Source organism: Bactrocera oleae, chromosome 2 (genome assembly GCF_042242935.1).
Source record: "Bactrocera oleae isolate idBacOlea1 chromosome 2, idBacOlea1, whole genome shotgun sequence".
Classification (NCBI taxonomy): Eukaryota; Metazoa; Arthropoda; class Insecta; order Diptera; family Tephritidae; genus Bactrocera; species Bactrocera oleae.
The window spans coordinates 67,344,067-67,370,665 of record NC_091536.1 but is presented as its reverse complement, the minus strand read 5'-3'; the positions used below and the strand labels follow the sequence as shown (position 1 = coordinate 67,370,665).

Here is a 26,599-nt window from a genome sequence, read left to right as displayed (position 1 = left end):
TAATTAAAAAATTAATATATTTAAAAAATTTAGAATTCTGGTATATATTGTTTATTTTGCTTTTGCATGCGATTTTTTTGACAAGAGAACAGAAGCAAACAGAGAAATGGTAAATCGAAGACAGCCATTTTTTCCAGATGACGAAAAACACCGAAAATGCAAGGCAAGGCTTGATAAGAAATATGTTTTCGCCAAATACCAATTAAATTTCTTATTCTTACGAGAATTCTTAACGGTCGGTAAGGGCTTCTAAAGACCTTATATTTCTCTTTCCGCCTTTGAACTTTCCTTTCATTTTACGGTTAACATTTCTCTTTCTCGCTCTCTCTGATTCTCCTTAACGAAGTATATTTATACTCTGTTTTTTCTCCGTTTTGTTCTGTAATTTGCTCTTTTGTCCGAACCACCGATATCCGACCACTATGACATATATCTGTCATACAAACTGACCGATCACAATAAAGTTCTTGTAAAAAAATGTTTATTTGACAAACTTGTATTACGTAATTTGGCACAGATTATTGTCAAAGGCAATGTCGTGATACGGCACCACGCCCTACGAAATGCATTTACGCCTTCTGCAAGGATATGTAAGAAGTGAAAAAGTAGCATCAGTGCTTCCTTCTATCGAGTCACTGAAAATTACTCGAAGGAAATTGTAGAAGTAAAGGTAAAAGCTGGGACACAATAATAAGACGTTTTAAGGGAATATGATATAGTTTACTATAAAGTTCTCAATTTAGGGTAAATCCAATATAAATTTGTACCTATGTAGATCTCAAACTTCAGTTTTCGCAATGAAAATTTGTGGACGAATTGAAACCAAACGAATTCGGGTCTGTCGAAAATATATAACATGTAAATATCAAATTTGTGCTATATTTTTTCCAGTATGTCCCCCGATGCTATGCAATGTAGCCAATTAAATATTGATGTCCAGTTGACGCGTAACAGTCGACTGTCTGTCTGTCTATTAATTCACCGCTTTGATTGCCCACTCACCATTCTGTTTACCTGAATAGCAATTGCTTTTCATTATACTCGTGCTGCTGCTGCGCGTAGATTGTCTGCAGTCACCACCGTTAGCAGCTTTGTACATATGTATCTGTGTGCCTGCTCAATTTAAACGAATGTAAAACAAAAATAAGAACAAAACTGCTAAACAAACAATAAAATGATCAAATTATGAATATCAAAGAAACATTAGCCATTCTGCCGCAGGCAACTTGCCCGTGAACAAACCTAGATATCTAGAAATGCTTACACCTGTGCATGCGAGCGCTCAGCCGCCGTATAATGGATACAAGAGTGACAAAAAATGTAGTATATAGATAAATCTGTTGCCGCCGCTGGATACAAATCGACTTTGCTTGCTTGCTTATTTGTTGTTTGTTGTTTTTTTTTGCTATCAGCTCGGCAATTTATTCAATAAGTGCGGTTAGCTGTTTTGGCATTAGCTGTCGTGTGCAGTTAATGTGGTGCCAGTGCCAACAAAACCAACGACAGCAACAACAAAGAAAGTGAAATATAACATACAACAAAAGTCAAATGGCAACAAATATTGGCAATATGATTTTTTGCTAATTTAAATTTTATATAATTTCGACGAATGAATAACCGTTGAACCCGAAGGGGGCGAAAAAAGACACTAGACAACCACCTGCATGAATAAATAGCCAAAAAAGTGGCAAAAACAAACGACGTTTGTTTTAATAAAAGTTACTAAAATTAAGCATGAATACGCCAGTGAAAGATAATTTCTACGAAAAAGCTAAAAAAAAAGTAGGAAATGCTAATATAGTCAAAAAGAGTGGGCAAGAGCGATGCAGCCGAGGTAGGGACGGCACGACATTGGGAACACGTGTGTCAAACGCTGCTTTTAAAACTTACTAATTAAGGCACGTTAAATGGTGTTCCGCGCCCCGCATAATATGCGGCCGGACAAATAGACCAACAGAACAACCGACCGTAGACCGTCCGTCCTGAAGAGGGACCGACAAAACTCGAGACAACAGGTTTGTATTATGCCGTAGGGCTAGTGGGGTGCAGAACTGCGTGACAACACACACGCCTCAGCTTTCGCTCGGCGCTCTTTCGTTGCCGGTGTAAAAATCGGGTTGCCAGTTAGAGAGTCGACCGGCTAACTGGTTTGTGTCATTAAGAAAGGTGCCCAAGGCGACTGCTTGTTACTGGCTGCTCGGTTGGCACAAGCATCAGCTGTATGACCGCAAGCAGCGACGACAAAGTGTCTGGCACAGCTCTTTGTCGATGAGTGTGCGGCGCACAAAAAAGGGTATAGAGAGTCTTTATTAATTTACAAAATTGGCAACGTCGTTTTTTATCGTTTGTTTTTTTAAGCACATGACACGCTACGGCACCATATATCATACCATTCCACTGTCAGAGAAATATATATGAGGGGATTAAATGTATAAAATAAAACAGTCGTTAATATTTAAATGGCTTTGTAATTTATTGGAAAAGATATTTCTAGGTCTAAGCTGTATTAGTTGATGGAGAGCAAAAATGAGAGATCAGGGATAAGAAATTTTTTTTAGATATCATGAGAATGAAGTTTATTAAGACTATTTATAGATTAAGTTTTACTAGACCTTATATATCTATGGCAAATAAATTGTGCACCTTGGTATTAAACATTACGGTCACACTTGAGGCAGCTTGGTCAGTGTGGAAGTAGACAGGAGGTTGTCAAATCCAAAGTTCTCGATAGCAGCAAAATTAAGTAAAAATACTTGACGTTTTTTTTTGCTCATTTATTATTTTCGTTCACTATTTACACGGCTAACGACTAATTCGGTCTACAATGATCAGTATATATTTATAAGAATGAGAGAATAGAATAAGCGAGAAGAAAGATGTCATTTTGTACAATTTAAAGGCAACACTACAAAAAATTTAAAATACCGTTTCGGCTTCAAATTCAGATTACCGAAATTAAACAATAAATATTCAGTAAACATAATCGTATGAATGGAATTAAACCAGAATTATACTTTCGCCTTGAAGGAAATTTACTTGACTTTGGGGAAATAAATCAATTTGATGATCATACACTGTATAGTATAGTAAAATCATTATATGCTTTATTACTGCCTTATTTGATATGAATGGAATATGTATTTATGTATTTAATTTTATTGCCCTTTTGACATATTTACAACTTTGTTTGGGTTTTGCGGGCAATTAAAGATTGATCTGAAAATATTTTTGACATCCAAGGAAGGAAAAAGGAACGGAACTTTTTTCAGGCTTCATTAAATAGTATATACTTATGTTATTTGAGTATTTTTATACTCTCGCAATATGTTGCACAGATTATAATAGTTTCAAAAAATTTATTTTGTTGATATACATGCGCATGAACTACTAAACGAATTTCCAGCTATATTCATTGCTTAATTTGTCTGTACCAGCAAATGGACCAAAGAATTTGTTCGTATATTCTTGGTCTAAAACAATATAGTAACGATGCCCCTGCCTTCATTTGCGCCATGGGTCTTTTTCCTATTTAAAAAAAAATATATATAAAAATACATTATAAGCGCATCGTTGAACGAGCTAAAGACTATCCCAAAAATCGAGTTTGAGAAATGCTTCGAAGATTGGAATTGCATCGTGTCGAATGGGGACTATTTTTAATGCAACAAGATTATTGTAAACAAATTATTTCCATTACTTTTTTAACATACTTCCTATACAGATTAAGCACCAAGGAAGTTATCAAAATTAAGCCTTCCACAAATAGCGCTTTTGTGGTAGTATATTATATAATGTTTAGAACTCTCAAAAGAATTCTAAGGTAATAATTGATTTTTGGAAAATCCTCGACCAGTTAAATGTTTATTGTTTATAGTTAGCATTTAAATCAAAATTTGTTGGTAAATTCATACAGAATATCATAGTAAATTTAAAATAAATCTTCGTACAGGTGAGCTTTTACATTTTAACTTAAGTTTTTGCTAAGTGGATCGGTGAACTTCTCACCAATTCATAAACCTTAAAAATGTTACAAAATAAACATGTTTGCAAATTTGAAATAGAAATACAGTAAGTTAGGTATTCGTTCAAGCCTATTTGCGTGTTTCGTTGTTTAGCTCACCATTTCACTATGTGCCTAGCCTTATGCTAAACAATGCTAGTTCTGCGTATTGAACTCGTAATCCTATTTTTTGCGCAAAAACTTCAGTTACTTTATGCTTATACATTTATATTATATACAAGTATGTATATACTTATGTATACTATATGAATAAGTAACTCGTGTCCGAATTAAAAAATTATAATTTGCCACTCTTGTCACAGTGCAAGTAGCTTGTCTTTTCAAATATTAATGTGTCGGCCTGTTTGACATTTGCAATTGTCAAATCTATGTATATGTGTGTATATGTGCCTATTGCATTTGCACTCAACTCGCGCGCTTAAAAATTATTGCTGACACATTTGTTTGTAGATGTGTTTGTACAATATGCTTTTACTGCTATCTTTATTGTTGTTACTTTTAGTGTTTTTGTTTCGTTTTTCGTGTGACTGTTTAATTTGAGTTCACATAGCTTTTACAACAAAATTTCGATTTTTGTATACATTTTTCGTACAACAAGTGCGTACCGGTTTACATATGTATGTATGTTTGAGCTTATGTACTGTGTTCCTACGTTTATTTGTATGTATATACGTAAGATATTTTGTGCCTTTTGCAAAATTTGATACAATTAAATTCAAAAGTGTTGATTGTTGTATAATGAATATTACATGAATAAAATAAATGCAAAATTTGAGCGTTTCCAATTCGAAAAAAAAAACATTTTTAAATAATACATTTCAAATAAAAGTAATAATCAAATAATATTATATAAACACGCAACGAGGCTATAAAGTAGTTGTAAAAAGAAATAAAAAATGGCTTTCGCTTCGTTGTTGGCTTTTCTTGCCGGCGCATTAATAGGTAAGTAGCGAATGCTAAGTGAAAAGCCCAAAAAATTTTAAAATTTCAAACAACTGCATCAATCACAACAATAATCGCACATATTTTCATTTGTTATTACTTGCTTTATCGCAAAATGTTATTTGCATACATATGTACATACATATATACACGTTATTAAATTCTTTTCTCGCTTCTTTGTTCGTTATTTGCAATTGTATTTAGGATTTTGTTGTTTACAGTACAAAATAAGAAAAAATGTTAACTTCGATTGCATCGAAGCTATAATACTCACAAATATAAAAGATTCCTAACAAGAACTTTGATCGGTCAGTTTGTATGACAACTATGTGCTATAGTGATCAGTTCTGAGCAATTTGTACGAATATTTCATTATTGCCTTAGGGAATAATCCAATCCAGCTTTCTTAAAGATATCCCGTCAAATGAATTGGTGTTCCATACAAGCACTTATATTTATTTATGCTGTAATAATCAGATATTCACCGTACAAACAAATGAGCAGCTTTGTAATGAGAAATGCAAAATTTCAGACCGATATCTTAAACTAAAGGACTAGTTCGCATCTATAGAGACGAATAGACTGACGGACATAGCTAAATCGACTTTATCGGGTCTGCCTTTTGGGTGTTACAAATATCGTAGCTTAGAAGTGTTAAAACAAGTTGTGTTGTTGTTGGCAACTTTGTAAAATCCCTTATTGAGTTTACGCTTTTGTTCTCGTATTTAGAATTTGTCACGATACAACATTTTGTGTTACATATTTCAAGCGGCCTCTGTATGGCTAATACATTTTTAAAATGCAAACATATCAATATTGCTTTGCCTTAATTTTTTTAATCAAAATTGTAATGTAAAGATCTGAAGCTTCCCGAGTTTGGACTCGTGTGCCAAAAAGACTGTGCAAAGAACTCGTCAATTTTTACCCATATATCCTTAGCACTAACTGCTCTTATTATAAAAATTACCTTACATGATAAATCTCATATAATATTTTATCAAATGGTTTTATACTTTTATTTACGCTTCTTCATTTGGAATGGCACCATTGTAAACTAACTTTACAGTCTTAGGTTAGGTTTGATTGTGATTCTATGAAATAAATAGTGTTAAACAAATTTGCTTCTTTGATATTCATTATAAAAATATAAATTCTCTATACACAACCAAAAATAATGTTAGGACCAATAATGCCTCGAAAAAATATATAAAATTAATAACTTATTCCTATTTATTATATTTTAAAATCGTTATGTTTTTTAAGTCTAAGATTAAAATTACCGTACTAAAACCATATTCATAGTGTTTAAAATATTGAAATATTGTCGATATTTTTGACAGGTTTACTACAGCTGATTCAAAGCATTTCTTCAAAAAATATGTACTTGTATATCAGATCAAAAAAGATTATGGTTCCAGTTACCAAAAACTTGTTATTTCTGACAAGCAGTTTAATTTTTATAAAATTTACTTTTCTTAGTTATGTTTAAGAAAAACCAAGTAGTTTAAGAAATATGCTCGTGTATACATTCATATATCTTTCTTGTACGGGAATTAAAATTGTTGTGTTTCAACAGATGGCATTTACTCGGTTGCAAGCAGACTAAAGTATCGAATATATTTTGAGCTTTAAATATACATATGTATACCCAACAAAAGTAGTATCTCTTTCAATTTATGCATATATATAAATATTTTATTTTTAAAAGAACCTAAAAAAGTGTATTACATATATACATATATACAAATTTTCATTAAAAACATGAAGATCATTTCTTTCAATCTATCTTTTAGACCAGATATATGTCGGCTTATTTGTTCAAAAAGTATATGTTTACAAAATAGTCTCCCGAAAAACGAAGCCTATGTTATATGGTAACTCTTTAAAAACTAGCAGTGACACACAAGGCTTTTTTAAAGCAACGTTGCCTTTCATACTGTTTTTCGTAATTTTCTTCTCTTTTTTCACATGTATCATGCCGTGTATTCCCAATTCAAATCATGATGCCTCACCATCTCTTATTTCTGTAATTTTTACTTTGCTTGTCTGGGAAATACGATTTATCCCAGCTATACTCTATTTGTGCAATGAAACTTTGAACCTTTACCTAATGGTTTACGTTTCAGCAAGTCGCGGCGATAACTATAATTATTGAACTAAACAAGGAAACTAAATCTAGGATTTTTATCATAGAAAATATGTTTTCCCAGTGGAATTTCCAATACAAATAATTAAAGCTGTTGTTTAATTTGGTGCAGTTTATGAGTAAAGAAATCATCTCTTAAATATAAGTTTGTTCCCTGTTTTTTCTTATCGACAATATCATAGAGAATGTCAAGTATTTGATCGCATTTGAAGTACAGGCACATGTATGTGATACAATTTTGTTGACATTTCAGTCGTTTCTACCGGTACCGGTATTTCTTTCCAAAATAACATCGAACAGAGATCGCATAAGAAAAGAACGCTGACCAAATATAAAGACATAAACTTTCCCTAAATTTATTCGATAGATGTCGGTCTAATGGCTTTTTCGTGCCTTCAAAACTCAAACATTTGTAGATAGAACTTGAAACCATCCGAGTTGTGGTCTATTTAAGTATATGTATATACAATTGGGTTATTAGCAAGCATTGGAGAGAGTTACTTATTTAGAAGCTAATACTAAAGAGTTTATTTAAAAACCTATTATGTTTAAAAAAAAAACAATTCCCAAATCCGTTAATTTATTTTTTATAATTTTACAATATTTAAAAAAAGTATTATATATCTAATAATTATTTATATACCTAATTTAGTGCTATATACATACATATATGTTCATATGTCATGTCATTTACCCACATTGAACTATAGTTATAAGTTTCCAGTCGTTTTCGCCATTCAAAAATAACCACCAACTCTCTCCATCTTTTTTTCAGCGCAATGTGAAGTCAAACCATCATCCGCTTCCTCCCTGCAACAACACTTGCTACTGCAACAAAGGAGCATCGTGGCGTTCATGTTGGCGCTGTCACTGGTCTTAGGCATTCCGTCAGTAAATGCATTTTTCTAAAACACAAAAACCATTTTAGAAACTATAGACAGGCAATAAATGCAAAAATTGACAACAACAACAAGAAAGAGAACAAGCTTAGTATTATAAATGAAAACATGAAGAAAACGACAAACAATTTATTATTACCAACTAAACCAGATACAAACACACGCACACAGGCGCACACCTACACACACATAAAGGCTTATAGCGAAACGTATACTGAAAATAAATCAATAAATTTGTAAAGGGCATTCATTGTAGGAAGTGTAGTTAATGTAAGTGTAGATGCAGTTGGGCGGAAGAGTAGTATAAATATACGAGTATATGTGTGTGTACATATGTATGTACGTTTATACAATGTTAGGGGTCAATTATGTTTAATTGATAAAAAACGCACATATAACCATTTAATGTGAAATGAAAATTTGTGCGAGCAAATTTCTTACGCACATACAACATATACCATATACATACATAACAACGAGCAAAAGCATTTGTGCTGCTTATTCAGAAACTCTTGTGCGAATTAATGAGTAAGATAATATAAAAATAATATTTTATAAAGTTTTTGAAACAATTTAAAATATTACAATATTTATTTAACATTTTTTATAATTTTCGTAAATACTTTTTAAAAATTTTAAAATAATTAATATTGTTTTATAAATATATTTTTAATATTTTTTTTGTTATTTCAAAATTTTTAATTAATTAATCATCATTCCCTTTAGTAAAAAATGTGTCTTATTTTTGTAATAATTACTAAACTTTCAATTAATTTATTTAATTCTTGATTTTTTTTTAACAAATTGTTTCAAATAAAAACTTTTTCACGTGTTGTTTTTTTTTTTTTAATTATAATTTTTGATTACTGTTTTATAAATTTTTAATTAATTTTTTAATAATTTTTTTGATTATTATTTTTTTATATTTATTTTTTCGATAAGTAATTTTTTTCCGTTTTATTAGGTTTTTGTAATAATTGCTAAGTTTTAATTACTTTGCTGATACACTTTTTATATAATTTTTTATATTGTTTTTTGAAAAAGTAATTTTTTAACCGATATATTAATTAATTTTTATATGTGTTTTAATATATATATTTTTAATATGTTTGTTTGTAATAATTACAAAATTTTTATTTAATTTTTTTTAATACCTTTTTTAAAATAAGATTTTTTTCGATTATTTAATTTAATATTAATCAAATAATATTTCATTTCAAGTTTTAGATTATTCTTGAATACTTACTGATTTTTTTTTTAAATTTTATTTGGACAAGAATTTCTGTAAAACGAACGTAATCGCACACACACACACGTACGCACATTAAAATACTTTTTTACCATTGCGCCAGCTGCCGAGCAGCCGAAACACTTTAGCTTGGAGAACCCAACCAAAGTAGTTAATTGTTTTTTGTAAGCCAAATGGCACATTCCAACATTTTAATGGCATATACAAACATACATATGTATTTGTGACAATTGAAAAATTAATAAAATTATACAAAATTGGACTACCGCAGGCATAGGTTTTTACAATCAACTAAATTTCGAATACGAAGTTAAATTAAAACAAAATATATATAAATTTTTATCGACGACGAAAAACGTATCGAAAATTTGCCGAATATTAACGATTTTATACCTGAAATGAGCTAAAGCGATGAGATAAGAGGTCGCCAAAGAAAATAAATAAATTTGGTATTATTAAAATATTGTGGGTACAGGTAAACCTCAGATGACATGGATTGGAAGTTTTAGTTTTTTATAATTAAAAATACTTTAAAAAATTAATTACTGCGATTTTTAAAACTTTTTAAATTTTAAATTTTTAGTTTTAGCAAATAATTTAATTAATAAAAAACACTGCTTACAAGGACTCAATATGATAGTTATTCAATATGAAATTCAAATATAACAATTAAAAAAAATATATATTTATTATAAAATTACAGTTTAAAGTTCTTAGAAAATTTCTTTATTTGAGAAGTTCGGTCTTTGAAGTGTCAAAACATTGACTTTTTGATACAAATTTAATATTATATGCAATATTAGTACCGAGTGTGAATCAGATAGAGCTAGCTTGAAGAGACGAGTGGATACATGTAGTATATGACATTTTAAAAGAGAATGATTGAGTGTTTTTTGCCAATATCATAAAACTTGCATACTTGTTTAGACACAGCATTAAACATCGGTGGATAAAGTGTGACAAATAATTTTATTAAATGGGAAAATATTCAGGTTCTAAATTTTGCAATCGTTTTTCGAAGAAAAGAATGGAGAAGAGAAAAGACTAGGGCGTTTCGCGTGTTCTCTTGTTCTAGGCTCCAGAACAACTAAACTAATTTGCCTAGAATACGGCCTAGAAACACGATACGAATTATTAAACTAAAATCTGGCTGATTGCTGTGGGGATTGCCGTGAGTTAGAGCTGTGTGAAGTATGTTAAGATAAAATGTTGCTTCTACAAATAATAAAACTAACAAGAGATACTCGCATATACTTCATAGAACTCTCTTCATTTATATTGAAAAGGTAAAATTTTTCATAGCAAATAAATGACAGATGGGTTTTTAGTCATTCTCATCTGCTTCTTCTTTTTCTTATTATTATTATAATATATTTTTCTATGACTTTCCCTCTTTTCTGATTTTGCAAATCGATCTTTCGTAAAGCTATGGTATATCAACAAAAATATTGAACCAGCGAAATATTGCGCAATTATATTGTTTTCGCAGCATTCAAAGCATGCATTGTAGCGTAGTCCTTGTTATATGATGTTTACCTGTAAACGATATTTTTTTAAAGAACAGCAAATTGCTTACACCCCCCCTTATTGTATTTTTGAGTGACGTTAACAAAAAACGTCATAACAAAATTAGTCAAATTATTGAACTGAATTGTCATGAAGCAGTTTGTATGCTGATTGTTTCATTTTGTCACTATTTTTACGCACAGCAACTGTCACGAACAATAACAACTAATTTACCATATATTTTATAACATTTATATAAAAGTGCAAATTATTTATCCAAAAATTTGCGCTTGCCAATACAACACTAGCTTTACTTAAATTACTTGGAGCTAAATTTTCACAACAACAACAATATATGTATTTAGTGCGCAAATAAGCCTTTAGCCTTTATTCCATATAGCTTTCCCTTCAGCTGTGCTGTAGAAACTAAAAAACCAAAGCAGAAATAATTAGAAAGAGAAGAATATAAGAAAAAAGGAAAATAAAATAATGAAAATTAGTAACCTATTCTTATGGCTGACAAATTAATTGGATTTTAATAGCATAAAGTGGAGAATTGCATTAGGAGCAGTAGTTGCAAATTTGTACAATAAACTAAATTAGTGGCACAAACACACACATAACTGCATATTATATAGTAAAAATTATGAAAAAAGAGCAAAGAAAATGCTAAAAAATAAGTATGTATAGACATGAGCATATATGTATATGTGTGTATGTGTTTACATGTAAAACTGAAATCAACTTATGTCGAGTTACAAGAATTAAAAACAGCTGTCAAGCTACAGGCAGACAAATGTTTAAGCTAGAGTGTTGAAAAAAATTAATATTAAGGAAATTAAAATAAATAAATTATTAATTAAAATAAAAAAACCAATAATTATTAAAAACGATAATAAAAAATTTATAAAATTAAAAAAATAATTAATAAAAATTTTTAAAATAATTATAAAATTAAAAACAAAATTGTAATAATTTATAAAAATTAAGGTCTAAGCTATTTCTATTAATGAAATTAAACGAAATTGTAAAATGAATTGCTAAGCAAACACTTTTTATATAAAGGAATAAGCAGTCTAGCAAAAGTGTGACAAATATTTATATACACACATATATATATACAAAAATAAATAATATATGTATATATATTCCAATAAATGGTATATATATATGGCGCAAAACATATCAGTATATTATTATAACGACTATTATTACAATTATTAAACCAAAAGATGATATTATTAATATGAATTTGTACTCAACAGTTTTATAAAATTGGCTCTTATAGATGGAAAACAACAAAAACTACTAAAAACACAACAAAAAACTATGATTATCGTCTAAGCATGTATTTACGAAAACTAAAATAAATAATATTGAAATTATATATACAAATACACATATATAAACTTAAGCTGAATATATAGAAAGTTATTATATACACACCAATACATATGTAACAGTTTAAATTAATAATAACTGAACATTAATAAGTGTTTGTAATGTCAATGAATTACTAAAACAATAACAGTATATCTGTATCTCCAAAAATTAAATAATACACACACATACAAATCATTCACACGCATAAATAGTTAGTTACATAAGCATATAACTATTAAAAGCATATAAGTAAAAGTACCGCAAAATATTAACAGTTATGCAGTATACTATATATACTATATACATATATGTAGTTTAGTTACATACACACACACGCCTACATGCATACATGTCGTTGAATAGTAGTGTACTCAATTATAACAATTATTAAGTAGTTAATTAATTATATAATTATCTATAAAATATATACATTATTAAATATACATATAAAATGCATATCAATTATAAACACTTCTAAATGAAACGTGAACACTCTGATTGCTAAAAAAGTAATGAAAATACAGATATTATATAGTTCTAAGACTAGTACTGTAACTAGTTGCACATTTATACTTACTTTACTAAGTGTGTATGGCGCATTAGGTTAAGTGGGACAAATATAAAATTAAACATAAAGAAAAACCACATATACATATATATATATATATATATATCTTTAAATATTAAAAAGTAAATGTAAAGTAATTTTGTGAACATACTTGTATATGTAAAATTTAAAATAAATAAAATAAGTTATGCAAACAGCATGGAAAGATGTCATAAGATATAAATAAAATATGAAATATAATAAAAAGTATAAATAAACATGTATTTTAATTTGAAAAAAGAAAACATTATTAAATTAAAAAACAAAGTATATTATTATTTCTAAATAAAGCCAATAAAGTAGCGGAAAAAATGTGTGTATTATTAAAGTTTAAAAAACATAATACTGAGCGGTTGCACGCTTGAAACTACAGACATAGTAGGTTGAAAGCAACAAACAAAAAAACACAACAAACAATATTAAATAATACTAATAGTGATAATAACAAATAACAACTATTAAATAATAAAAAAAGACAAAGAAATATTTAAAAAATAAAACTGGCTTCTGAAGTCCGGCATAATAAATTCCACAGATACCAGAAATAAATACACAGCTCCAAAAAAAAAAAAAAAAAAAATGATAATAAATAATTAAGCGATAAAAGCCTAAATATAAAAAGTATTAATTAAAAAAAAATTAAAAATTGTGTGTTAAATATGCAATGAGTATATGCAGTGTAGTAGTATACCCTGATGCTTTTCTATTTGAATACTAAGTATTTCGTGAGCAAACAAAAAATAAATAATGATTATAAAATTTTTTATATAAAACTAATAATATAGTATACTAAACTAGTAAATATTAGCATCCCTGCCTAACTAAACGTGTAGCGGTTATGCCCTAGAACCTCAAATCATATAAATGAAAAGCTTCTTTTATAAATTTCAACATTAAACAATAACAAAACCGGTTTATATGATGTTAGTAAATGAAATATCGAGTAACGCAGTTTTTGCTGGCATTATAGTGATGAAGTGGGAAGCTTAACCAATTGACAGCGGTATAAAATAGTGACAAACGGAGAAGTGTTACTTGAAAATAATTATAAAAAGTATATTTGAAAACTATCCATAATCTTAATTATTTAATTTAATAATTATTTCAAGGTATTTTATGAAGTTGTTTTCAATAGTATATTTCGTTAATTTAAATATGTTTAGCCACTGCAATAATGCCATTTAATATGATATACTGATGTGTAAAACGAATGTATGGTATTTTTCGAAAATTATAATAAGGTGGCAACACCATAAACTATTTTGATATTTAAACCGCGGAAATTATAATTTGTTGGGATTAATATAAATTTAAAAGCTAAACTTCGGTGTTGCCAGATTATTTTTTTATATTGCATTATATATTAAATATATAATAATACCAAGGAAATTAACATTATTTATATAAATATAAATTTTAAAGGTAAATCTCAGCAAATTTCCATTAAAAAATTTGGGGTTGCCAGATTGTTTTTTTATAAACGATGTTTATGACCACGTAAATTATTATTATTTTTGAACTAGTTAGATTTTATTTTTTGAAATTTTTTGTTGGAAATTATTTTATAACAACAAGCAGCTGCCTTGTAAAAAATCTATATATGTATATTTCTTTGCAAAATTGATTTGAATATACTTTGCGCACTATTTACATTTTTATTACAACAAAACATCTGGGAAAAGTTTTTGAGATAAAATAATTTTTTTTTCTAATTGGCAACACTAAAGCTTAACTAATTATACTTCTCTGCAAAATTAATTCAATTATAATTGGTGAACTATTTGAATTTCTATTACAACAAATCTTCTGCGAAGTCAAATTATAGCAAAATACTTTTTTTGGTTGCAACGCTAAAGCCTAACTAATTATATTAAATACCTGGATTTCCAAAAATTTTTTTTGTGAATATGATCTAAAGCCAAATGAAATATATATGCTGTCAATTGGTTGCTTGCCAGCACCTTAACTGCGTGCAACAAAATTCTATAATTATACATCCATACGAATATGTATATATATTTATCTATAAAATAATACTAAACTAAAAAAATAATAAATATTTATATTTTTATACAAATAAATAATTAAACTAAAGCTATATTACGTACTTTAAATAAAAATAAAATTCCACACAAAAATCAAAGCTGCAACAAATGCATAACATCACTTACTTTTTATATAAAATGTATTCTAATGCAATTTATATTATTTTGTATAAAAAGTATTAATATATATATTTTTATTAATTTTAATTTGTATACAAAACTTTTCATATGTGTAACAACAACAGTACGTTAGAGTATAGTAAGATTGTATGTACGTACACAAATCACTGCTCGCGCATGCGCAAAGCCTCCTTGCGCACATATGGGTGAATAGTGTATATATGCGTTTAACGAAAATATACTGCTTCTTTCTCCATACTGCTTCGTTTCCATGTTATGCCGAATTATCAAGCAACTTTGTATACATACATACATAAATTCAGTTGATAATCTAATCAGATATGTATAACATAAAGTTTAAGGTTGAGCTTTTATGATTTATTTAGGTATTAGTTTTCGTGTAATTTTTGTAAAAAAGGTACATTCTGGAAATATATTTTTATATACATATATATAATGACATAAGCTTCATTCCTATTTCTAACTATTTCACTTTTCTATATATATATTTATTTGTGTGGTTTTAATCTTGTTGCCATTTATATACGGTTTTGTGGCTCAAACCAAATTTATGAATGACAGCAGGATGCCTATTATTCTATATTTAAAATATTACTTTTTCTAAATTTTTTTTTTCAATTAATATAATTTACCATAACTTTACACAATTTTGAACATTGCACGAAAGCTTTGAATTTATTGACCCGCAATCTGTTTAGACCAGTGCAAAAAACTTTGAAAATGATAAATAGTGAAACAAATTCATAGTAGGTTGAAACCGAAATTTACGGTCGATGATAATGAAAAGATTTACAACTTTTGTATAAGATCTTTTTTTACAAAACTTCAAAATTTATGTGAATAGTCAAATATCCAATGTTTTGGGTTTTTTATTTTTATCTTGTACAAGAAAAATTTCTTTCAGGAAATTTGATGTAAACTTGTCCAAAACACACCAATATAAAGAGAAATTTTACTTCAACTAAAAATCGAAAAATCTTACTTTTCAATCAAAAATGCTCGCGTGTAATAGTTGTTGTTAAAATCTCTACTTTCTAAAAGTGTAAGTTTGTTATAAAATATACTATAAAGCAACCCCGGCTAACAGAGTAATGAAAAAAGGTTTTACATTCAGATAATCTCAAGCATTTGTTGGTGTGACAATACCAAAGGCAGATTTTGAAGTGTAAACTCAAAGTTAGTACTATATATGTAGACCCGGCTCGCCAGTTGTGAAAATTATTAGATCATGCGAGGAAATTTTAGGTGAATATTTTGGGTAGTGAGATCGAAGACAAATGGGAAAGGCATATTTATACTTACATCGTATTACTATGCTGAGTATGGTAAATGGAGCTATTATAGTACTCTCACATCAAAGAGTCGAAATGCTACTAAAGTTACAGGGAAAGAGGCACTACGTACAGCAGATTAAGACATATGGGTGAGTTATGTTGAGTAATCATAGATAAGAGAAACTTCTTGTACTGACTTTCCAGTCTAGTGAGTGTTGTCCATATACTCATTAGAATCTGTCTTAGTGACATGTAATATAAGTATGTCTTTAGCTGAAGCAATACTAACTTGGTGATGATTATGTGCGTGTTTCTTTAGTAGAAATTATTACTAACTATTATTCTGAGATATAAATTTTAATGTGTTTTTAAAGCATAAAAAAATGTTCTTAGGAATATAAATGATAGTTTGTTTTAACTTTCGTTATTGAATAAAATTGAATTTTTTTCACGATAACTTTGCTCATCTATTTCGGAAATACTTCCATTCGGTTTGCAGCCTTAGTGATAAGATGGCGTTTATAGATTTTTATTATTATTTATTATTATTTTTTTTAAATTTCTGCTATTATAAACACTTGGAAAATAAATTCGAAAATAATATAAATAATTTTGATCGCTAATTACATTCTAGATATTTTACAAAAATATGTGTTTATATGTATACAAATATATAATTTATACACTTATACTCTTTATAAATTTATTTATTTAATTTTCACTGATTAACAATTTTTATTTGTTAAAGTACAAATAATTTGTATATTTCATATATGTACTTACGTTTGTTCAAACTCACGCAAAAAACTACTAGCGTTAGTAAATGTAAAAAATAAATACAGTTGCGTCAATAAATTCTTTGTTATTGAAAATTATAAAAAAAAAGATAGCAACAAATAGACATACTTACATACATATTATTAAATATAACATAAATTATATCAGCTATGACATCTGATAATAAAAGGTAAATGTTTAATTGAATAAAAAACGAAAATGTAAGAGCAATGAAAGCGTCGGAGAGTTCACAATGACGAGAGCTGAGAGTGGCGGAGCAGAAATGCATTGAAAGCACAAGCGCACGTGTCGCAACATTTGTATTGCACTGTGTTTAAATACGGTAAATTCAATAAGAAAGCACACAACAATAACAACAACAACTACCACAAAACAATGTAAACAAAACACAAAAAAGCCGATGACAGATGAAACAATGTTACTCAAACAATCAAATACAATAAATGAAGCAAACGAAAAATGCACGAACGCACACATTGAAACAAAAACAAAAAATAACAAAAAAAAATAATACAAAAGCACGCTGAAGTGCATGCTCATACATGCACAATTATGAATGCAACGGCGTTAAACGGTTAATGTAAAACAATGTTATATAGTCGTTATAATAAAATATGCAATTGTAATAAAAATTTAAATGCATTTGAATTCAATAAAATGAAAGCTGAGTGGCATTTGAATTCCCGTTGATAAAAATGCATAAATTAATGAATTTATGATATGAAAAGTTTTGTTGGTAGCTGAGAAAAAAAAGTTATAATATTACAATAAAAATTAATGAAAAATTATCAGACAAATACTGTTTTTATGTACAAAGGGCAGAAAAAAGTAAATAACATTAAAAATAAGTAAATTAAAAAATGAATTTAAATAAAATAAAGCAAAATGAAATAAAATAATTTAAAAATAAAAATGCTATAAGTTCAACTTTAAAAAGTTATCAAGTTCATTGAATATCACAAATTAAATTCTTAAAATGGTTTTTGTGTCAAATAATTATCAAATACATATCACTATATGGCCTATTTTTTTATTTACAAAAAAAAGAAAGAAACAAATGACAGCAACACGAACGCAAGGCGCCAACTGTTGAAATTAGACCGGCAGGAGCGGCGTTTTGCTTTGTAAATGTGTTGGTGCGTCGCAGCTGAGTTGAGAATTTTGCTAAATATTTTAATTAGAACTTATTACTGTACGATTTTTAACATTTAAATATATATACATATATGACAAAACAAATGAAATTTATGTGTTCTGTAACGGTAAAGAAATTGAATTTGTATGACATTATATAACTAAATTAAGAACTACATACGACAACAAATACGAAGAAAATATACGCAGAAGTTGCGCCAATTAATTTCGAATACTGTTTTCAAGCGAATGATATATACTTTAAGGCGCTTAAACCGATGAACAAGTTAAGATGCTAGAATGAGACTTTTTACAGCTATAATTTTAGTGCTTCTATCAATTTGATAAAAAGATATAGAAATAAATAACAAATGAAATATATTAAAATTAAAGTAATTAATAAATAAAAATTACGTTTTACTAACAAAAATATCAAGCCGAATAAAAAATGAAAAGAGAAATTAATAAGGTAAAATAAAACAAAATTAAGTCTGAAATCAAATTAAAAAGTATGAAAGAGTATATAAATTAATAAATGGAATAAAAAAAAATTAAATATAAAAAACACATAATAAAGTCACATTAAAGTACACAAAGGAATAAAATAAATTAATATAGAAAATTATTTAACTAAGAAATAAACATATAATTAATTTGATTTAATCAAAATAAACAAAGCAATAAAAAAATAAAAATTGAAATATAAAATAAAGATTATATATATAAAATAACATAAATAGAAATAAAAAAATAATAAATAAATAAATAGTAAAATAAAATTAAAAAAAAAAAACCAAAAGGTAAGTTATAATAAAATAAACTGCAATAAAAAAGTAAAGTAGATTATCTAAATAAAAATAAATGATATATAACATTAATAAATAAAATTTAAAAAATACAGTTAAATAAAACAAAATGAACAAATATAATATAAAAAAAGTTAAACAAGAAGTATTAATATAAAACATACTTAAATAATATAAAGAAATATAAAACTAAGTATAATGAAATTTAATATAATTAAAAAGAAAGTATATAAAATAAAATACAAAGTAATAAAAGAAATAAAATAAAAAGTATATATTAAATAAAAAAAAGTTACAAAAACAAAAGAAAATAAAATAATTAAGTGAAGATAAATTATATTAACCCTAATTAAATAAAAACAACTAAATGAAAGAATATATAAAAAGATAATAAATCCAAAACCAATAATAAAAAAATAAAAAAAATAATAAATTAATAAAAAATAAAATGAAATAAATATAGCTATAAAAAAATTGTCTATTTAATTTTTTTTAAATAAATTTAAAAGAAAAAAAAATTCACGAAAATCATTTGAAAAGTATTCTTTGAAATAGTAAAAAACTTGTATATAAAAACATTCAATAAAAATTCATATGTAAAACTAAAAAATTATTTATTATATTTAAAATAAACTAAAATTCATGAAAATCATTTAAAAAGTATTATTTAAAATAGAAATTGTTATATAAAAAATACAATAAAAACTCATATTTAATACTAAAAAATAAAATTAATCAACAAATATAATTGATTAATAAAAACATAAGTTTGTATATTGTTGTAAACATATTTTCACCAAAACCGCATGGAAGTATAAAAACTAAAAATCCTTTCTTTGAGTATGCCAGAGAATTAAAAACGCTTTAAAATGTAGTGTGCATTAATAAAAAAGTAGAAACAAAACAATATTCACTTTTTTTGTAATATTTTTAATAAATCAATGAAAATTGTTAAAGTAGACTTTAATAGTATTAAATTAGGCAGTGTTTAAACAGCGAAATGAACTAAAACAAAACAAAGTTTTCTTTTAATGTTTAATTAACTTTTCAATTAATAACAAAATATAGCTGCAATATAAGAAATATGCATATAGGTAATTTTAGTTAACTGCTACAGCTAGACAACGTACATACACACAACAAAAATGCAACAACAATAAATAAAAAATTAAAATATTAATAAAAAAATATATATAATTGCCTAGCTAAATTATAAAAGTTCTCTAAAATAATTTAGAACTTCATACAATAAACTGAAAATTAAAGTAACAGAAAGAAAACATAAAACAATGTTAAGATATTTATACATATAGTAAAACAGTCTATGAGAGGATATAATTAAAGCAGAAGTAAGTGTGCATTAGAAAATCAGCGAAAAATCACAATAAGTATTTAAATACTAAAAGACAAATAAGTAAAATAAAATTCAAAAATAGTAGACTTACGAAACTGCAAAAAAAAAGTTATATAATATAGTAAATAAAATATTAATAACAAATAAAAAATAGTAATAGCAATAAAGTAAGTAGAAATTAAAGTAAATAATTAAATGCTAAGACAAATAATGCGTAAATAATGATTACTTTCTAAATTAAGTGAATTTATTTCCTGTTTGAGTGTTCAGCAAAAGCAAGCGATATTACTTACAAAAACTTTGTAAAGGAAAATCAGGAAGAATATTACGCAAAAACAAACAAAAAACACTATACATATATTATATATGAATAAAATTATATAAAAATATGTTTAATAAAATTATTATAATACAAATAGAGCAAAATACAATAAGAGCACTAAACACATATTACAACTTTGGAAATACAGTCTTCAAAATACAATAATTAACACAGTAATTTATAGTATAAACTAAGTGAAAATGGACAGTGAAAATAAATGTCAAAATGTTTCAAATTCAAAACATACAGTTTAAAAAACTTAAAACATAAACAAAAATCCGTTATACAGTATACAGCAAATACTAAAAATAACTTTGTAAATTACTGCAATTACAATACAGAATTCCATAAGCTAAGCAAATATAACGGTTATGCAGCAAAAGAATATTTAAATAACTCAACATAATCTAAACTAAAATCCCGTGAAAAGTTTTCTAAAATTGTTAATGCAATAAGTTTTAGAAAATTACAAAACTAAAAAACTAAAAAATAAAAAAATTAAATTAAAACCCACACAAAAACCCATATTTAATATCAGAATATTATAAAAACCAAACACATAATTACCTTTGACAGCAAACAAAGCAAAAATAAGCTAAAAATGATTTAAAAAGAAATTGATTAGCAATTATCTAGTGAACATTTTAAGCTATAATCTAAATCTGATGCAGCAAGTAATACACACATAAGTAAAAATTCATTAAATAATGTACAATTGATTAATATATACACACAAATATATAGAAATGTGCATAACTTGATGCATACATACAAAACTAATATATCAAACATCAATGCTAAAGCTACAAACAATAATTATAATTACTTAACTGATAATGATTACACACATATATACACACATACATCACATATATGTGTATTATGAGCATAATACTAAAGAATTATTAAGGTTACATATACATATTATTGAAATGTTGGTGCAGCCAATCAACTGAAATAATTTACTAAATCAATAAAAAGAAATTCATATTATAATGTACTGTCAATGGATTGTGGTTTTATTTTGGAAAAGAAACATTATGCACTTTATTTGAGAGGAAACAAAAGGTTGTGGTATTTATATATGCATATCAGCACGATCAATACAAGTTTAAGATAGTCACCTCCAGACATTAAATATACACTTTGTGGCACCGAATGGTACCGACAATTGACACTGCGATTCGCGTTGGTTACAGAATCCATGACAAAAGATAGGAAAAGCAAGAAAATCCGTTTACTTCGGCTGCACCAAAACTATAATGCCCCCCACACCACAAAATAATATAAAACGATCTTTATCTTGATTCGCAATGATCAGTTTGCATGACAGCTATATGCTATAATTTTTCCATCTGAATAATTTGTTCGGAGATTGTAACGTTGTCTTAAGCAATAATCTGTACCAAATTTCATGAAAATATCTTGTCAAATAAAAGAGTTATCCCTACAAAGACTTGATTTTGATCGTTCCGTTGATGTGGCAGCTATATGGTATAGAGATCCGATCTGAATAATTTGTTCGAAGGTTATACCACTGCTTTGGATAAAAATCTAAGCCAAATTTTGTGGAGATATCTTGTAAAATATTAATGTTTTGCATACAAGGAATTGAGTTTGATCGCTCAGTTTGTATGGCAGCTATATCCTATAGTGGTCCGATATCGGCGGTTTCGACAATTGAATAGCTTCTTGCAGTGAAAAGGCTATTTAAAAATTTCTGCCCGATATCCATTGTTCGCGTATATGCAGACAGGCAAGGCTCAACTTATCATAATTCTTCATTATACAGTACATACTTTATACAGTCTCCGAGGTTTCCTCCTTTCCTTATAAACTAGAAGGCAAACTTTATATACTTGTTAAGAGTATAAAAAATTGTTCATTTAAAATTTAAATATATATTAAACATTTAAATATTCAAAACTATGTAATTTTCTACAACAGTGGTGTCTAACATGGGGCTACCAGATTTGAGTCTATATGTAGACCTTGCCTTCCAAAGATACGCTTTGGATATTTGGTACAATATTATGTATACCCTATACACTAAGTATTTTATAAACTGCTGCAGATGTCAAAAAGTGGCTCGATGATATCTCATATAACCATCGAATTGACTCCAGTACTTTTTCCTGTTTTCCGACCTCAATAGATTGCTCGCTGGAAGAAAACTTTCGTGACAATCACGGGTAGGGTTGCAAATTATTAAATTACAAAATTTTCGCAACCTGTTGCTACAGAGTACAATAGTTTTGTTCACCTAACGGTTGTTTGTATCACCTAAAACTAATCGAGTTAGATATAGCGTTATGTATATATAAATGATCAGTTGAAATGACGAGTTGAAATCCGGGTGACTGTCTGTCCGTCTGTCCAGTCGTCCGTCTGTGTAAGCTGTAACTTGAGTAAAAATTGAGATATATTTATGAAACTTTATACACATGTTTCTTGGTACTGTAAGATGGTTGTATTTCAAAAAAAGTGGGCGTGGTCTAATAGGTTTAATGTGCATATCTCCTAAGCCGCTAAAGCTATAATAACAAAACTCACTGGTAATAAATATTTTTAGCACCGCTATCAACAGTGTGAAAATGAGTAAAATTGGGTGACAACCCTACCCACTCCCCATATAACGGTACTGTTAAAAACTACTAAAAGCGCTATAAATCAAGCAATAAACACGCCAGAGACATTAAATTGTATTTCTGGGATGGTATAAGATGATTTTATAGGAACCACGTTCAAAATTAGACATTAGGCGTGGCACCGCCCACTTTTAGGGGAAAACCCATATCTTGGAATCTGCTTAACCGATTTCAACCAAATTCGGCGCATAACATTCTTTTCATATTTCTATATTATGGTGCGAAAATAGGCGAAATCGGATTACGACCACGCCTATTTCCCATATAACACCATTTTCAATTCCATCTGATTCTTTCACTTTCCACTATGCATATCAATCGATGTATCGTGATAAAACTTTGCATGAATAATGAGTTTAAAGTATGCCACCTTTTGTCTAAATCGAACTAAAAGTGTTCAAGCCCCTAGGTACTGAATATGTGAACCCCAGTGCCTATAGTTGAATATCGGTCAATGTGTATTTATAATAAATTAATTAATAGTATGTTTTTGTGGGTCGTCGACTAGCTGCTACTAAGCACCGCAAGGTTCATTGCTCCCGAACGCAAGACGCCAATGAAAATTCAACTCGATTCCATTCCGATGAGTGCCCCCTCTGATAACGAATCTCGACTGTTGGAGTGAATGCTAACCTCCCTGAAGGAAGCTGGGGAGTAGTACGTCTACCACCTTAAAACCAACCACTTCTACCTGACAGACACTAAACCTCCACATATCCGTCTTCGATATGTGAGCAGAGAAAGAGCCGCCAGTAATCCAGGTTTTCAGGAATGTAGTTGAACCAAGAGAGAATTTCGGACCATAGAACATTATTGGCTTGACTACGGTTCCGTAGAACCAAAATATGACCTTTGGTGAAAGTCCCCATCCTTTCCCTATAGCTCCTCTACAGCAAATTAAGGCAACCGATGCTTTTCTTACTCTTTCCACAATATTTGGCCTCTATTCCACTTAAAAATATTTTTAATCTTCATTTCTCACATTTCATTAATGCCTTTTTTGAATTACCAAATTTTCGAAAATAAGTCTGATTTAAAATTTTTATTGCCACTTTATCGTTTGTTTTGAGTCTGCTTTTCTCAAACAATTTACATTTTTGATTTACAAAGAACAGTAAGCACATTAAGTGCTATTGTGAGCTGACAGATCAGTTAATATCTTTGAGTTATAAATATATAATCAAGTTAATGTAATGCAAGTAATGCGAGCGTTTTTCCGTACAGCAAGCAAATGATCAACTTAATTATGTAATTTGTAAGCGCACTACAAGTTTTAATTTTGCTCAGACTACATAATCATTAAATGAATACTTTACCGTTGTCGCACTTACGCTCGATTATTGTCGTTGATATACCGCAAGTGTCGATCGAGTGAGTGATGAGTTATTAAAATGTCTTGTCAATGCGTTTCACGCGCTACTGAAATTCATTAAAAAAAAATTCGTAAATAAAATTGAAATTAATTTTTTGTGTATTTCAAGTGTAATCAGTGTCGCTAAAGAGTCCGGCTTGACGGCGATTAATGAGTTGCATTCTATCATGAATGCAGACGCAATAATGAAATACTAAATGTGCAGTTTCATTTCTGTGTTTTCCATCTACTATAAGCCATTTTCATCCACAATAACATTTGTTTGGTCAAAATGCGGGGATTTTGTATTTATTCTACCTTATTCATTGCTCAACCAATGAGCTGGAACAATAAATGTGGTTGTATATTATTCATAGCTTATTTAATGGGCGACTACATTGATAAATTATTCACTTGTTAGATATGGTTTTCAGGTAAATACATGAATAATTGTTGTTGTTGCTGTTGTAAATAAATGAACCTCAAACAGGTCATACTTAGTGCCTCAAGGCAAGCCGGAAGCTGCGGATAATAATATGCATATTGTTTATGCTATGGTATATGGGTACAAACATATGTATGTACCATGCAATCGAACATAGAATTTATTGGAAAAAATACTATAATTTTTTGACTAAAATCGAATTAGTCCGAAAGCGATCAGATTTGTAACATTTTTAGAAGTCCGGTTCAAAAAGAGAACATACTCGTAGCTACGTCGGCGAATAAATTGCTTTCAATAAAGTTACTCAATGTCAAAGACAAAACATCTTAATTTTGATAATTCAGTTTGTATGGCACCTATACGCTAAAATGATCTGATATTGGCGATTCCGACAAATGAGCAGCATCTTTGGGAGAAAAGAACAGATCGAAATCTCAAAAACTGTGGGATTAGTTCGCATGTATACAGATATCCCGACATGTCTAAATCAACTTAGCTCATCACGCTGATTATTTAGTATATACTTTATAGGGTTTCCGAAGTTTCCTTCTGGGTATCACTAACTTTGTGTACCCTGTTGGGTATAAAAAACAGCCGACTGATTAGTTGTACCGTGATTCACACTAGTTTCAGAATGGTTCATAACTAGTTGATTTCACTGCTGGCTACGTATATGGATATATGTTTGTGAGTAATGCATGTGGTAGTGCTAAGTAGATTTACAATAGATGGCAAACGTAGCATACATATTAATACTAAAGTTTTACTCCCGGTCTGTAGTACAAATACGAGTACAGATTAAATTGTATGCCCTAAATACGTAAATAACATATTAATTAGAAATTTATAATTTGTTGTAGGCTAACTCACTTGCTTATTTATTCTAAGTAGTCCTTTCTACAAACGGATAATGTTGTTGGTGTTTAATTTATTTTTTGACTTAACATGTGTACTAAGTCCAACTAAGGAACAGTTAACACGTAATGAAAGCGAAAAGTAAAGATGGACGCAAGTTTGGATAAGTCCTCTACTGAAATGGTTTCAGTAATCCAGTACTATCAGAAAAATGGGTGATGAGCTCAGGTTTCCGTGTTCGTTAGTGGGGCTGCTACCTTGACCTACGAACCTGGCATCAAAATATACACATGTATAACGCGAGCTTCTTGCTCAAAGATAGACGCCACTATCAATATCATATGAACATATGCTACGACCTCCCTCGCAGAAGGTTTGGGTTATGTGGATTGTTTTAGCTTCGGTACCCAGAGGCCTTTAGCTACTCACAAGCATTGGCATCGCTCTCATGATCATTGTACTTACTGAGCGCCCTCCTTGTGACAGAAAATCCTCCTGAAGGTTTTGGACCTACGCTGAACTACTACTACTAAAAAAATTTTGCAAAGATATATTTTGACCATATTAATCTGTGTAAATGGCGCATTAAAATGCAGCCAGTGTATATTTACTCTGAGAACAAATATTGAGTAAAGTAATAACCAAAGTTTTCTGTTCAATAGTTCTAAGTCAT

The 26,599-nt window shown here is 28.5% G+C and overlaps 1 protein-coding gene across 3 annotated transcripts in view; it reads left to right on the top strand.

Moving 5' to 3' along the window:
- Window positions 1-26,599, top strand: part of Ace (Acetylcholine esterase) — a 115,754-nt gene that overhangs the window by 84,140 nt on the left and 5,015 nt on the right. The window contains exons 9-10 of one of the 3 annotated variants that reach the window (XM_036361577.2): window positions 7,885-10,332; window positions 10,375-13,177. The exons of 1 other annotated variant lie outside the window; for it this stretch is intronic. In XM_036361577.2, the coding sequence (XP_036217470.2) occupies window positions 7,885-8,018 (134 nt within the window). In that variant the 3' untranslated portion in view covers window positions 8,019-10,332; window positions 10,375-13,177. 3 annotated transcript variants of the gene reach the window in all.